This window comes from Anomalospiza imberbis, chromosome 19, assembly GCF_031753505.1.
Source record: "Anomalospiza imberbis isolate Cuckoo-Finch-1a 21T00152 chromosome 19, ASM3175350v1, whole genome shotgun sequence".
NCBI classification, from domain to species: domain Eukaryota; kingdom Metazoa; phylum Chordata; class Aves; order Passeriformes; family Viduidae; genus Anomalospiza; species Anomalospiza imberbis.
Genome location: NC_089699.1, coordinates 7,518,281 through 7,533,580, shown reverse-complemented (window position 1 = coordinate 7,533,580; position 15,300 = coordinate 7,518,281). Strand labels below are relative to the sequence as shown.

At 47.7% G+C, this 15,300-nt stretch overlaps 1 protein-coding gene across 1 annotated transcript; it reads right to left on the bottom strand.

Moving 5' to 3' along the window:
- Positions 1-282: 282 nt before the first annotated feature.
- Positions 283-10,047, bottom strand: ST6GALNAC1 (ST6 N-acetylgalactosaminide alpha-2,6-sialyltransferase 1). Its single transcript, XM_068209404.1, has 9 exons — positions 9,887-10,047; positions 6,326-6,959; positions 4,585-4,753; positions 4,220-4,391; positions 3,717-3,855; positions 3,249-3,352; positions 2,597-2,686; positions 1,347-1,446; positions 283-955 (listed from the first exon to the last, which is right to left on the bottom strand). The coding sequence occupies exons 1-9, from the start codon at positions 10,015-10,017 to the stop codon at positions 785-787; spliced, it is 1,710 nt and encodes a 569-aa protein (XP_068065505.1). The 5' UTR covers positions 10,018-10,047; the 3' UTR covers positions 283-784.
- Between the last annotated feature and the right edge of the window lie 5,253 nt (positions 10,048-15,300).

Below are 15,300 nucleotides of genomic sequence, written 5' to 3'. Positions count from 1 at the left end.
AGCCATGCATGATGAAATCCAGCTACACAAGGACTTGGCACATCAGGTCCACGCCACAAAATTTCACATTTTGTCAGCCAGGGAAGCCCTGGGGCAAGAGGCACCAGGTGCAGAAGGTCTGCCACACCATGGAGAGCAGCTGCCTGCCCTTGAGTTGATGGCAGTGCTCCTCTGGAAGTGTCATAGCAAGGTCACACTGGGTAGCAGAAGTGAAACTCATTCTCTCTCAAATTAGTCACCTGGATGTGTCCAATCCATCCCAGCGCAGCACCCCCCCAACTCCCCCAAACAAGAAATTAAGTCAACCTGAAACAGAATCTGTGTTTCCACCTCCATCCATTCCAGCTCCCCAGGGAGTTTGTTTAGACAATACCCAGTTCCAAAATGGGCATTGCTAATGGAGAGGATCCACCCAGAAGAGAAGTGGCCCCAGCCTGAGGAGCATCTCCTTGCAAAGAGAGAAAACCTGAATTACAAAGCAAAGGACCATATCCATCCTGGATTCTGCTCTCTTAATACCCATGCCTACAACAACCAGCAAGAGTCCTGCAGCACAGCCAGATGGGACTTTGTTGGCAGACTGCATTTTCTTGTTGGTCTTTGGGTCTGCAGCATTCACACATTTGTTGGAGTGTTGTGAAATAACAGAGGTGCTGAAGGAGGGAAATGTATTTGTGGGGATGAAATGTGCCTGGCAGTCCAGAGCTAACCTTGGCTCTGGTGCTCCTCTTCTGTTCCCAGGGAGGTGTTGTTGAGATTTCCCAGGCAATGGCCCTTGCTGCAGTCAGGTTCTCAGGTAAAGTTTCATGATATTCTCATCATGAAGCCTTTTCCACACCTGCTTCTCCAGGTTGAAGTCATGGTTAATGTAGAAAATCAGCTTTTTCCAGTTCTTGTCATAGTAGTGATCTGAGAACTTCTCGTGCCCCTCTGTGATGTAGCCATAGGCACTGACCTAGGAAAGATGCAGGGCTCACTGGGCAGGGCTACCAGGTGAAACACAGGACACAGCTCCCAAACAGGGAGTGAGCACAGGACAGAGGTGCCAGCTGAGGCTTCTCTGGTGACCCTTTGTGGGGGTCCAAAAGGACCAGAGTGTGAGCACTGGCTCCAGAGATCCTGCTGTCCCCTCACTGCCTCCCTGGGAGATCATGTGCTCTAGGTCACAGCAGGCTTCACCACCTCTATGGGAGCTATTTTGGGGCTGTTTCTCATCTTCAGTCTGCTCCTCCAGAGCTGACATGAGCCCATATACTCTCGAGGCAGACAGCAGCCACCCCTGCTCTCCTCTGTCCCCTGCTCCCACTTCCAGACAGGTCTGGGTGCAAGAATCACTGTACCCTTACCCGGTCACAGAGATGGAGGGCAGTCAGCAGCAGGAAGGCCCCCGTTGTGGGTCTGTACAGCCTCCAGTAGTGCTTTTCCAAATTTTTAGACTTTAAAAACCTGCAGCAGGAGAGAGGAAAGCACTGAGGAGTTGCTGGCTGTGATGTTTCAAGCAGGCCACACCTCGTTCCCCTGTGGCTCATGTGGCATCTTCCCTCCTTGCAGCAGCTTGGGGCAATATGAGGCATTTCAGAAAAGCCACGAGCATGCCCAGAACTTTCCACCACCTGCACTGCAACCTGAGCCCAGCTCTGCCCCAGCTTTGTGGAAGTGGTAGGTCTTGAGGCAGTGGGGGTAAAGAGGGGATGGATTAAAGGATCTCGTAGGTTAAAGCCCACTACTCTTAAATCTGCCCTTTGCTCTGCAGTGCAGAGGTGGCTTTGAGGCTCCCCAGTATATCCTGCTCCCCATCCACATCTAGGAGTGAAATGAGACATAGGGAAGGTGCAGAGGAGTGTCACAAAACCTGCCAGGAGCTGCCCTGTGGTATGCCAGGAGTTGTTAGGAAAGTAAGAGTAAACACTGGGAAAAATAGCATGGAGTCCTCTTGGCCTTGGAAAGGCCCCAAGTCAGAGCGGGGATGGCAGAGCGGGCAGGGAGCGCTGGCCATCTGGCTCCAGGGAAGGCAGCAGCTCTCAAGGAGACTGAAGGGTAAAGGCAGCCAAAGCAGGGCACTACAGGAGCTCCTGTTCCTCCATCTCTTGGTCATGTATGGCCAAGCAGCCAGGCCAGGCAAAGGGGATGCTGAAGAAGAGCCTGTCGTGCTTGAGGGCACAACCAACCTCCCGAGTCTAGAAGGAATCTCTGGAGAGAAGGTCTGTTACAGAGCCTTCCTCCAAGGTGCCAAGCAATGGGGAACATGAAAGGCTGGTCCTGAACTAGAGATCAACTATTCTGGCACTTCAGCAAAATTCTTCCTACACCTAAAGTTGCAATTGGCCCTGGGCCTCTTTTGGATGCAGAAAACCAAACTGTCTGATGGCTGTTGCTTCTCCAGCTCACAGGTTCTGGATGTTTACCCACCACTAGCATCCCACTGCAGCACCAGAGTGTTTCAGCTGAGCTCACACTGTTGATGCTTATCCCCAGGCTGCTGGTGAGGCTGAGCTGTGGTTACAGGGGAGGGAGCTGGGAGGAGAGGCCAAAGACAGAGAGAGATGGTGCTGGCCAGGAAAAACAAGTCTGTTAGAGCACACAACCCGCAGCTCACCTGTTTTTCATGTATCTGAGGAAATCAGGGTGAACCACCAGGTATTTGTCCATTGTGAAATCTTTATCGAATTTCTGCCGGGGCTTCTGCCTAAGGACAGGAATGGGGAGACGCAAGATAAGTTCCTACACCTCATCACAGCTGGAAAGGATCAACCCTGATGCACTTGATGGTAAGAGAAGAACCACAAACACTGTGAAGATATTCTGTAACATTTCCCACATTGTGACAAAGCCTCCATAACCTGTGTGCATTGCAGAGGAAGAGATCAGGGAGGAGAGGCAACAAAAGGAGACAGGAATATCAAAAGCATGTGTTTGTATAGGCAAAAATTAGTGAAAACAGGCCTTCATCCATGAGCAGGCCACACCAGACCAGCCAGCAGCATGTGTTCATCCCCAAAAGCCACAAAGCTTTCTCTAAGCTCTGGCCACACATCACTGAATTCAGCTACCTCTGTGAAGGAGATGTATTGACTATAGCAGTGCTCAGAGCTGTGGAGGAAATGAGAGATTTCTGCCTGCAAGTCTGCCAGGGGAGGGAGGCTTTACCCTGGCCTGGTCCTCCATAGGGCTGAGCACTGGGAGAGGAGAAGAGCACAACAGAGAGCTCGTCACTGGAGGGGTAGAGGGGGCTATTTTGTTTGTTTTACCCGCTGAGGTTCAAGAATCCTTTCCTGATGTCCTTGTTGAACAGAAGAGCCTCCAGCCACACATAGTCTCTTGCTCCCTCCAGGAAGTGAATGTATCTGACATGCTAAGAAAACAAGTGAGCATTAGTGAACAGCACTTCAAAAAAAATGCAAGCAGACATCTTGGCTCACTGAGTTTTTTGGACACACATCTTCAGTCTGCAGCTCTCAACCAGCCCACAGCAGCAGAATGGAGATAACATCTGATGTGCAGCTCCTTCTACCTGCCACAAGGCTGGGGTGGCATTGGCACAACTTGCCACTGCAAACACTCACAATGAGCCAAGGCCGTGCAGGTTCCCTCACTGAGGGCAATGCTAAAGGGCTGCCTCAGCCCCTTTGCTCCTCGTGGCAAGAGCAGAACTGAAGCACACAGACAAACAGCATCATGTTAAAGCTGTGCATGCACACAGCAGGGACCTCACTCACTTTATCCCATGGGATGTTGCTGAACCCTCTGTGTCCCAAGATCTGAAGAGAGGAAACCAGGGAGTAGGCTGTGAATCCATAAAAGGAGGTTTTTGTTCCCACATCTTTTTCATAACCCTTGATTACAGCCCCGCTCATCCTGGCAAAGGAAATAAAACAGAGGAGCAGAGTTAGGTGACCACTGAAAGCCCTCCCATGCACATTCCTAATAGAAAAGACAGTGTTAGCCTGGAGGAAGGGTAGACTAGGCCCATTCTGATCGGCACCCTGATCTGCAGGAAAGCCCCTGCTGTGGAGATGGCTCTTTATGGCTCATTTGTGACCACAGGCTTTGGATATTTAGTAACGTTCCAATTATTTTTGGACTTTTTATCTCCTGCCATCCATCATTTTGGCACTTGGGAATGAGTGGAATACTAGAAGAGATTAAGTGATCCAACCACAGTCAGGGGCTAGCCACAGTAAGCTAGCTGTGCATCTTCTGAGAAGGAAGGCAGCCTTACCTGAAGACATAGTCATGGGAGTCAATGTCCTGGCCCATCCCAGAGTTATTCAGTATTCCTCCATTCCCCACAACAGCACAGCTGATGCATGTGGGCACGCTGCTGTCATGGCTGGCCAGGAGCAGCTGCTGGTGGGGCTTTGGGGGCAGCAGGGATATGACCTCCTTTACCACTGTGAAGCAAACACAGTGGTGAGTTGTCAAGAGCCTTTGGGATGGACACAGTGAAAGCACCAGAGTTTCCACCATGAGATCCTCCTAGACTGATGCCTTTGATGGGGAGATGCTGCAAACCTCCAGCTACTCAGCATAAGGTTCCTGTTAGGAGGCTGAAAGTCCCATCCTGACAAGCCCTGAGGGACTCACGTGAATAATTCAGGTCCATGAAGCCATAGGGGGGTATAAAATGCTCCAGGCGGTTCCATTCGCTGTCATTGAAGTATCTCTTGTCTATGAAGAGTGTGATGTTGGGCAGGAAAAGATCCCGCAGCCAGTCAGACTTGGCAGCCCTGGCCCTCACTGAATCAGAGCAGGTCTCGAAAAACAAAAAGGAAACAGTAATGACTGATGAGCAGAGCTGATAAACCTGACTGAGTGGCAGTGCTTGTGTGCCTGTCTGTGGCAGCACCAAAGGGAAACACAGAAACTCCAGTGGTACCATTTCTCTCATGATCCCCATCACCGGAACATGAAGCACAATTTTAGCACTACATCCATAACCAGCTGGTGAAATGTCACCCACAAGGGAGCCAGGATGACTCCAAGTCTCTGAGACTTTCCTCTTCAGAACAACAGGCCTGTCATGCTTAAATGTTTCACTGGCTTTGGGCCTCATTAGCTGATGCAAATTAACATTTGTAATAGGTCTAACCTAAATGCATCAAATAAGGCTGTAAGCACTAGGAATATGCTGCAATAATATATACATGCTATAATGAGCAGTCCCTGTTGGCAACACACCTCACAAGGTCCTAAGAGTCCACCCGAGGAAACACTGACGAACAAATGAAATCATATCAGCATTGCCACTCCCTTTAAGGGTAAGAAAAAATGTGTAACATCTTGTTCAATGTCATAAATAAATCAGTGAAATGTGCAGCTGAGAAGGGAATCCAAGCCAGCTTATCCTACAAGGGAGGTCTCACTGCAGCTGGCAAGAGTGAGGCTGTGTGTGCAGGTGGAAAGGAAACAGCTCCACTACACTGAATTTTCTGCTGAGTCAATGTGGGCTATACTTTCTTAGACACCTTCCTCAAACACCTACTGAAAGACAAAACAGAGATCAAATGGACCCTCGTGCCCAGCTCAAATCCCCTGCATTGCCAAAGCCTTGCTGAGTGCTCTGTGGCTGAGCTGGGATCTCTGCAGTGGATGAGGATGACAGCCCTGTCACAGCCTGAGGAGACAGCCCTCATTCTGCCGGTCACCACAGGAGCACACTGAGGACAACAGTGCCAAGGGTTTCATGGTGGCATCATTTCACTCACAGCATATTTCATGTCCAGAAACAGGGACATTCCCGTCCTGCTCAAGCAGGTACTGTCCAAGGCTTGGTACTTCTTGTACCTCAGAACTAGACTGGATCAGTACCAGAGGAACAAGGGAAAACTCTGATCATGTAGGAAATTAAGGAGGGCAGAGTGCTCCTACTGACTCCCTCTCTCTGCAGAATTACAGATCAGGTTTGAGAGTGAGACATAACATGTGAGAAGGTGACCCACCTGTTCCAAGCCTTCCAGAAACAGGACTGCCAGGGAAAACTGCTCTGGGTAAGCTTTACAAAGACTTACCAGCATAGGACGGGGGACAGAGACAGTATGAGACACCACAACCTGTCCCAGCTGCTTGTTGAGAACCTTGCTGGCCCTGTTCCTGGACATTAGTAATTAAGAGATGCTCAAATTTAATTAACCTGAGTCTTCATGTGAATGCAGATGTTGTATATAGAGGTCTTCCTGTCTGGGTCCCACCAGCATACAACAGTGAGTGACCTACCAGCTCTGAAATCCTCCCCATCTGCAAAGGGCACTCATGCCCAGGGGCCAGCAGACAAGGAGGTCAATGGGAAGGCACCATTCTTGGTGACCACCTGCACCATCCCACCTACCGAGGGTGGGGATGAGTTATCCAGCAGGTACTCGTCCTCGAAATCCCACTGTGGCTCAGAGGTGAAGTTAGCAGAGCTCAGTTTCCTTTTCTGTGTCACAGCAGCAGCCTGAGGAGCAGGTCTTACAGTTTTCATTGATGCAGGAGGTGCTTTGGGTTTTGCTTGGTCTTCAGATGCGTTGTTCTCATGTGCTCCCTTCACTACAGAGGGTGGTTTCACTGTTGCCTTCTCCTTGCCTCCCTTCTCCCTGGGAAGTGGTTTCACTGTTGTCTTTTCCTTGGCTTCTTCCACCCATGGAACTGTCCTCACTGTTGTTTTCTCCTTGGTTTCCTGCACCATAGAGGTTGTTTTCACTGTTATATTCTTGATTCCCTCCAACTGGGGTGGTGGTTTCACAGCCATATTCTCCCTGGCTTCCTTAACACTCATAACTGGTTCCATTGTTTCCCTCTGCTCCTCCTTTCCTTTCCATCTTGGTGTATTCTCCACCACATCATTGAGTCTTGTCATGCGTCCTCCCAAAGTCGCCTTTGAAATGCTCCTGGAGTTCCCATTATCAGAATAGTTTAAACCCTGTTGCTTTTGGGAGTCCACTTGTTGTGTCTCTGGGGCATGTTGGAAAACGTTCAATCTCCTGAATGCAATCAAAGGAAAAGCAGATACATCACACACACTTAACACTGAACACCCTTCAGCTCACTCCTAGTGCTCTTGACTCTGAGCATCTCTCTGTGCTTTAGAGCAATTTCATTTTAAACTTTGCCAAAATGTTATTCAACTTCCTACACTTTTCTAGCCTGAATACAGCTTATCTCCACACTAGGCAAATCCCGGAGTCTCTCCTCAGCACTTGGCACATGAAACATTCACACTGGCAGTAACAGCCAACCAGTACAGCCCAGCTTTGCCACGCACTGGGCAGGCCCCCTGGCAATGTCCCCGGAGCACTGCGGGGTTGGTTTGGAGATCCTGGGCTCAGGACATGGCCCCCACCATGGAGGCAGCCATCTGCCTCTCTCCTCTGCCAGCAGAGCCCTGTGCTTCAGCAACAGAGCATGAAGATCTTCCAGAATTCAGGAAGGGAAGTCTAAGAAGAAGTGAAACTCATTCTTTACCGTACATCACCTCTTGAGCTTTTGGGGCCACAGGGCACTTCTTTCTCTCCTTCTCTGCCTTGATCAGGTAGTGCAAGGGCATCACACAGCACTCACCAGGCACATGTGTCTGAAGGCAGACACTGTGAAGCTATTGAAATGCAAAATCTCTACATTTTTAGCACTTGCCTCTAATATTGCAGCTGCCCTGTTGCCTGATTCAGAGGCACAGGCAGGTACAAGGTTATCACAGGAGGACACATCTGCCAACAGCAGAAGAGCCACCTGCAACAAGACTGTGCTGAAACCCAGGAAGAAAATCAAGGCAGAAGTGGGGGAGTTTTGTCCTAAACATTCCCTCTTGTCTGCGCATGGCTGGAGGGTAGAACAGGAAAAAGTAAGGTGAAAAATATCTGCAGCTGAGCTTTTCTGTACAGCAAAGCTTTTCAGGATAAACCATAGCTGTGGCAGTCTGATCCCACACTCATGTTTGGCCTGTGCATGACGCACTTGTTTCGGAACGCTGTGGATTGCTTCCGAAGTGATAAATGGGACAAAAAGCACTTCTGCAGATAACAGGCTGCAGATAGCAGCTCAGTTGCTGCTGCAATTTGATGAATGTCATACCACTCTGAAAGTGTTCAGGAAATGATCAGCTAAGGAGGCTTTTAAAAATTGTTTCATATCAGATAAATATGTGAACCTTTGCAAGGCTAAAAAAGAGAGCTTGTAGCAAATGGCCTATCAGCTCTGCCTCTCTCATAATCATTAGCCAGTTTCAACCAAGCTTGCAGCATGTGCTTTCCATCATAGTGCTTCATGTATAAACTTAATGTCACTGTTTACTGCCCAATAAGAGGAAAGATTTTATATGGACCCTCTAAATAAAGAGAAATTTGGTAAGGTAGCTCAGGCAGATCTTAAATCCCTTGGAATAAAGTGCAGAGAACAAATGAAACAGAGTTTCAATATGAGAAACCATCCCCCACTCCAGGCTTTCCCTATGTGCTGTCTTGCAGGGCAGATTCCACCTCAGTCTGTTACACTTCAAATGCTGTGCCAGAGACCAAAATGTAAAACCAAGGACTCTTCACATTCCAAACCTTGCTCCCTGCAGTCAAGCCCACATGGCCAGGCACTTGTGCTTACACAGGACCCTGCTCTCCTGACCAGCATTTTAAATCCAGACAAATTGTCAAAGCAGCTCAGTGAATTTCAGGCTCTAGAGTCCAGCTGGCAAACAACTGCAAAAACTCAATGACATTTACTGTCATTTTCCTCCCCTTTTACAAAGCCCAAGGACAAATAGAGGATAAAGCCATGAAAATGCTGCTTTGTGTATTCTACGTGACATACAAGGTACAGAAATAGAACTGCCGCACAGACAACCACACAGAGCTCATACCTTGTTGTGTTTTACTTAAATTGTATAAATACAGGCATTTCCATTCTCTGAAACTACAACAGAAGGAAATTGCTTCAAGCAGCTAAATATGGAGAGCCACTTCTTCTTCCAGCTCTGGCACTGATGGGCTCTGGGATCAAGGAGAACTCCACTTCTCTACACCTCTTCCTTCTCTCCTTTCCCTCCCACCTCCTTTGTGCAGGTTCCAACCTCTCCAAATTGACAGCTGTCCTCAAAGCGTGGTCTCAAGCTGCTAGAGCTGAGCTGAACTCAAGTCACCTCCAGAAGAGCTGCAGATGTTCCCAGCCTCAGTCCTCCTGCCTGCCCCCATAGCACCAGCCCAGACATTCAGCTGAGAACCAACCCAACCCAGCCAAGCCATATGAGCTTACTGGGAGAGCTGGGACCAGGTGAGGGTGGTGGGGAGGCTGGGGAGTGGTGCTTCCTATACACAGCACCAACACATCCATGAGCCATACCTGAACTGGGAAAGGCTCAGGTGTCTACAAGGGCTCATGTCATGTCTCCTGCCAGTGATGCTGGAGATATTTCACTGCAATTGCCTCCACACCCATTCCTGTAGGATTTACTTGACTATTTATATAAAATAGATATCAAGATATCATGTCTACATGACATTGGTGTCCCAATATGCAGCATATTTTGTGTTAGGAATCAGCTGCTGAACTTGCCATAAATTCAAAGCTGTCCCACCAAATTCACTGTCCACCAATGCAATCTGGATTAGGGCTGAATAAGGTCCTTCTGGGAGCCAACAGGAAAAGCAAGTACTGTGTAGAGACAACGTATGAAAACACGTAGGATTAGTGAACCAAAAGCTGCTTTAGACAGCTACAAAAAGAAGCCCTGGAAAATAGTGAGCTAAGAGAAGCAGGTTTTTGACTGTGGATCTTCTAACACCATGCTCTGCTAAAGTGAAGTGCTCGCCTAACTCAGATCAGAAGTGCAAGTTTCAGGGTAAAAAAAAAACAGAGAGTTAGAGAAAGTGAGCACAAGCACCCACACCAGACAGTGCATGCCACAAAGGAACAGGTCCCTTACCTGAAAATCTTTGTCTTGGCCAAGTCAAACAAAGAGCTGGAATTGCCTATGAAGAGGTAGAACTGTGTTACAACAATGAGGCAAATCAGGGCTTTGGCAATTTTCGGGAGCCTTATTCTGGAACAGCACATGGTGAGGTGGCAGAGGCGCTCGCCAGGCAGTGCCTCACCAAGGTGTGTGGAAGGACTGGGCTGGTCTTCCCTCTGGATTTCCCTACAACAATGTGCACACCCTGTCTCCCAGCATTCCCAGACACTGCACACAGATCCAATTTCTCAGGCAAGGCATCAGTTTTGTACTGTTTCCGTTTTTCATCAGAAGCCTATTTAACAAAGACCAGGGAAAGGAAAGCTTTTCATTGCAAACAATGGAAGTTTCCTGTATTTTTCTTAATGACATTGGTCTGCCCTAAAATGGAAACTCTTTATCTCTAACCTGGAAGAAGAGTCACTGGGAATGCATGTGAACTTTTGAAGTCGCCATAGTTACAATCCAGGAAACTTTCCGACCACGACCTGCCCAAGGTTTTAGATATAACCATAAACATGCATTCTTCATGCAGTAATTGCTTGCAGCTCTGATCCAGAAGCAATCCCTGCCCCCTAAATGCTGATGGCTAGATACAGATCCATTTTACTTTGTGGCTGGGAGGCAACCCAACAAATCAAAGTAAGACTTGGTGCAAATCCACCACAGAAAAGAGGAGTTTGTGTTATGAAAATCCCCAGTCGGTGTGCAATCACTCTTTGGCAGTCCAGAGTATATCACCCCACCAGCAGAGGGAGAGATTTGCAAAGACTGACACCACAGCCAGAGAAATGTTCACTTCTACCAGGGATGTAGTTTTACAGCAAAGGGCTATTTTAACTTTCTAAGTTGTTAAATATTAACCATCAAAGTTCAAGGGGGGATGGCCATACTGCTTCTTATGCATAGGCTGCTTTTGCACAGCTCTCATAAAACATGAAGCTCAGATATAAAAAAAGCTTTTGCTGACAATATCTCAAATCTCAAAAGCACTCACACTTACTGAATACCCAGAGAACTGAAGGTGCCTGTTTTATGTCACAGCAAAGCCAGTCAACAGGTTTCACAACTACAAGACTTTTTTTGTTAACAGGGGTCCCAAAGGGAAATTCTGGAGGCAGGAAACATTTTCCTTCAAACTTCTCCATGTAACATTACTGCAAAACCAAGAGCCACAAGGGATAGAAAAATTTCTACAAGCAGAAAAATACAGATTTCTTTGCTTTTCAGGATGTGTGCTGGTGATTGTGGAGAACTTGTCTGTAGCACTGTCTGTTCAGGAGGGATTGTGCTTGGGGGAATATCCAAATCTCTGGCAAGCACATTAGCCAAAAGCAGGTTTGGTATATGCAAAACAGGGGTTTTCACCTTCTTGGTGTAAGAAAAGAAAACCTAACCTCCCCCCATCAGAGTATGGACTTTCCTTGGAGCATCATTTCCTCACCATCCACCCCCACTGCTGAGATCAGTCTGTCAGAACTGAGGCACCAGGCTGGTTTGCTCAAACATGAGGTCAAACTGGGACACGGGGATGTATTGGAACTCTCCAGGGATGACCTGGTAAAAACTGAGGTCAAGAGCAGAGCTGGTCTCTTAAACAGCTCTATAAGAAGTAAGATTATTGGGATCCACAGGGCTCCCAGCCCATGGGCAGGAAGGTACAAAGCAAAGACTGCACAATGCACAGGGCCTGGCCTCTCAAGGGCAACAGCATCCTTTTCCAAATGCATGTTTCTCTGCAGCCCTACCTGCAATCCCACCTGCAATCCCAGGAGATGCTGCTTCATTTATGGTGTAGAGACTCCAAGCCCAGTGCTGCTGATGTGTCCAGTCTCAGCATCAATGCCCACAGCAGAAGTTCTTCCATTCTTCAGTACTGTAAAAACAAGATGACTTTTTTATTTGAGCAAGCCACTCCTGGGATCACTGTCAGCCATTTTTGATCTCCAATATCCATTTAATTCCACGTCCACGTCACTAATCCTTAGTTACATCCTGGACATATAAAAGGCACATTTGCTTGGAGTGGTGTTAGGGTGTTTTTTGTTTTTTTTTTTAACTCATAAACAAACTTGATTGTCATTAAATCCTACACTGTGTGTGTTGAGGATGTCAGCTGGCAAGGTGGCATTTGAACTGTGCCATAAACTTATCTGTGTGCACGTTCTTCACCAGGCTGTGCACCAAATCTTGTTTACTTGCCTGCACCTTGTGTGTTTTCCACTCTCCCATGTCTCTGGTCTACAGAACAGAACATCACAAGATGTGCTCAAGAACAGAACTGTTCTACAGATCAATCCGTCTTAGCAGCAGGATAAATTTGCCTTTCAGTGAGGTCTACAACCTACCAAAACCAGTGTTTGACTGGAAGCCAGTGGAATAAAGCTGCTAAAGAAGCTGGGGGTGTTTGGACATGTTCACAGTATTACTTGATGATGTAAGAACTGAGTTATAAGTGGGGGAGAAAAAGAATGACATTGTCTACAGCATGCAGCTACTCAGTGGTCATGCCTCGGGGCTAGCAAAGGCTTGGCTTGGCAACCTTAGGTTCTTGTTTTTCCCTCCCTTTCAGCAGTCATTTTCAGAAGCAAATGCTTTCATGCTGGGAATCTGGAGTGGAAGAAATTACAAGAGCAAACTCTGCACAGCTGTTTGTCCTGCTTTTACCAAATGAAACTGATAGCCCAGAAACTCCCAAGCTTGCCATAATTCCACACTCACTGGCCATTTCCCAGCTAGCTCCTTCCCTTCTGCACCAAACTTTCTCTCAAAAACTAAACAAGCACCCAGAGACAACAGCATTTGTTGAAGCAAAGCCCCCACATCTTATACAGTGGCACTTTCAAGAATGCCAAGAGTCCTGTCACAGAGCAAAGCCCCAGTAAACTGTGCCAGGAGTGAGGGAAAGCTTTGTGAGCCAACTGGTCTCTGTTCTCCATGGGCTGAAATGTTCCAGGAGGGAAAGACACAGTGGTTTTGATGGTGGAATGAGCAAGTGGCTGCTCAGTGTCCACAGAGCAGAGCTACAGAGATTACAAGCTGTCAGGTTTTCATTAGTGCTGATTTGTGTCCTTGGTGTCCAGCCCCAGACAGCTCATGCCCCTATAAAGAAACTGCCTTGCATCTGTGTAGGGCCAGCAGATGACATGGGTCCAACCTAGATGATTTCCCCCTCTCCCACTTGGTAATGGGATTATGGGCAGGTTCCTCCAGCCAGTGCCCACAGACCATGGAATGTCCTGGCCTGGAGCAATCTCTGGGAGATGGGGGGTTAAGTGCTCTGAATCTGGCCTTATTACAGGCTCTGGTTGCTGGAACTTGTTTCAGTTCTTTCTGTAAGCATAGTGAGGACTTGGCTTTTGAGCTGTTCCCTATGGCCACAGCTCTGGGTGATAATTAACCTCCCTGAACAGAGCGGAGCAGACCAAGTCTGCCATCACACAACTTTTCTGCTCCTTGAGATCTTCACATTCACCCCATCCCACTGAAATGCTCTGCTCCCAGCATTCCTTCCTCGGACACACAATGCTGAGAAGACTGGTGAGCCTCTTCATTTGTGAGAATTTAAAAAACCACAGAAAAATACACTCCCAGCAACAATGGCTGGAAAGATCTTCTGGAGTTACACAGGCTGGAAAGAACCAGGGATCCTTTATCCAAATGCCTCCCTCAGCAGCCTTTTGTCTGTGCCATCCCAGCAGGAAGCCTAGCACATTGCCCCAGAGCTGACAGACAGAGAGACAAACTGACACCACTTCTGGGCTAAGATGGGTTGTGGAGTTTTATTCCCCCCTTTTAAAACTGGTTTGATGGAAAGGAAGAAAAAAATTCTGTTCCTTGACTGGGAATATCTCACAGAGCTGGTCCTCCAAGGAGCAGGGCAGCACTGCAGACAGGCAATTTATTAAACTCATGGCTAGTTGGCCTCCCATCAGAAAAGCAGCTTCTCCAGCTCCTATCCCTGACAGCTGCCAGGAATAAGAGCATTCAAAGACTCTCCACTGCTCCAGAGAAAGAAACACAAGAATCACAAAGCCCAAATTCCTCTCCATACCCCTGGCAAAAAAAAATTGTAGGCATTATCTCAGCACGTCACATCTGGCAGCAAAACGCAGGCCCTGCAGAGATACGAATTACAGAATCACATCTCCATGGGGATCCACTAATTTTAGAGCCAGAAGTGAAATATTTCTTGGTAACAGTCTTTCCCATACTCTTCCCACTGCCTTAACATCAGAAACCATTGCTCTTGACATCTCTGGCAGGACAAATATGCCATTTGGCATCCTTTGGGGTGAAAAGTGCTGCAGGGAATGCAAGATGTAAGCCTGCTTCTTGAGTGGTGTAAATCATCCTGTTCCTGTCTTACACTTGGGAAAATGTGGCCTCATAGTGCTTTCCTCTCTGTTCCTGACTGACAGGAGCATCAGAGAAGTGCAGTCACATTTTTAGCTGCAAGAGTGGGACAGCCACAGTGTCCAGTGAGGAGCTGCTGAAAATCAGATGCTTCTCTTCCCTTCTCTCCCTTTTGTGTATTGTCTTCTTTGTAACAGTTTTTCTCCTGCTTTATTTAGATACATACCTGGTGCTACGTATCTCCATCCTTCTCCTGTTAACTTGACAGAGCCTCTTGTTAGCCATGGAGAAAAGGGAAACCTTTGCCATAGCAGATACACACCACCTATCAACCTCCTACTTGGAAATGCCCAGGCAAAGTAATTGCTGGGCAGGAGAGCAGCACTATGCTGTTGTAGTGGAAATGTGAGATCCCGGTGCTCAGGAAGGGCCACACATTCTCTCCTGATTCCCTGGGAGCGCTTTAGTATCTGTTCAATCCAGGTTTGTCTCAAAGATTCCAGGAAAGACATTTCTGTTGCAGTCTCAGCTAGAGCCAAGAGGATGAGCCAGCCTGTTTCTACTAATGATGTGCAATGACATTCATCATCTCCTCCACAAGCTGTACTTCCAAAACATGTGCCATGGAGAAGTCAGGCAGGACATACACTGAGTGGGGTTTTTGCCAGCTCTGCAGCTTGCACCTCAAGCTTTGGGTCTCCATTTGCAGTTATCAACTGAGAATGATCAGGCCTACAACAGAAACATTGTTTACACACCCTGTCAAATGTGGGTGCTGTCTGGCACTTGTGTTGTTCTCTGTTAACCTGCCATTAGCAACCCCATGATTCCAAGCAGATGTCAGCTAGGTCCTGTCTATCCTTCAATGCCTGAGCTTTCCCTCCCTCTCCCTAAGCAATCTCACATTCTGCTGATCCCCTTTGCTCCACCCCACATGGAAGCTTGCTTAGTATCTAAGTTCATATTTACCCCCTGATATTGTAACCATAAGTAAAAACAAGCTCAGTTAACTAAAATAACATCTTAAATGC

What these genes read in the sequence shown, in the direction of transcription:
- ST6GALNAC1 (XM_068209404.1), bottom strand. Translation starts at nt 10,017, where the DNA reads ATGTGCTGTTCCAGAATAAGGCTCCCGAAAATTGCCAAAGCCCTGATT. An exon ending in GGATTCTTGAACCTCAGCGG is followed by an intron (nt 2,687 to 3,248) that starts GTAAAACAAACA and finishes TCCTGTCCTTAG; the next exon opens with GCAGAAGCCCCGGCAGAAAT. An exon ending in CTCAGATACATGAAAAACAG is followed by an intron (nt 1,447 to 2,596) that starts GTGAGCTGCGGG and finishes CTCCTGCTGCAG; the next exon opens with GTTTTTAAAGTCTAAAAATT.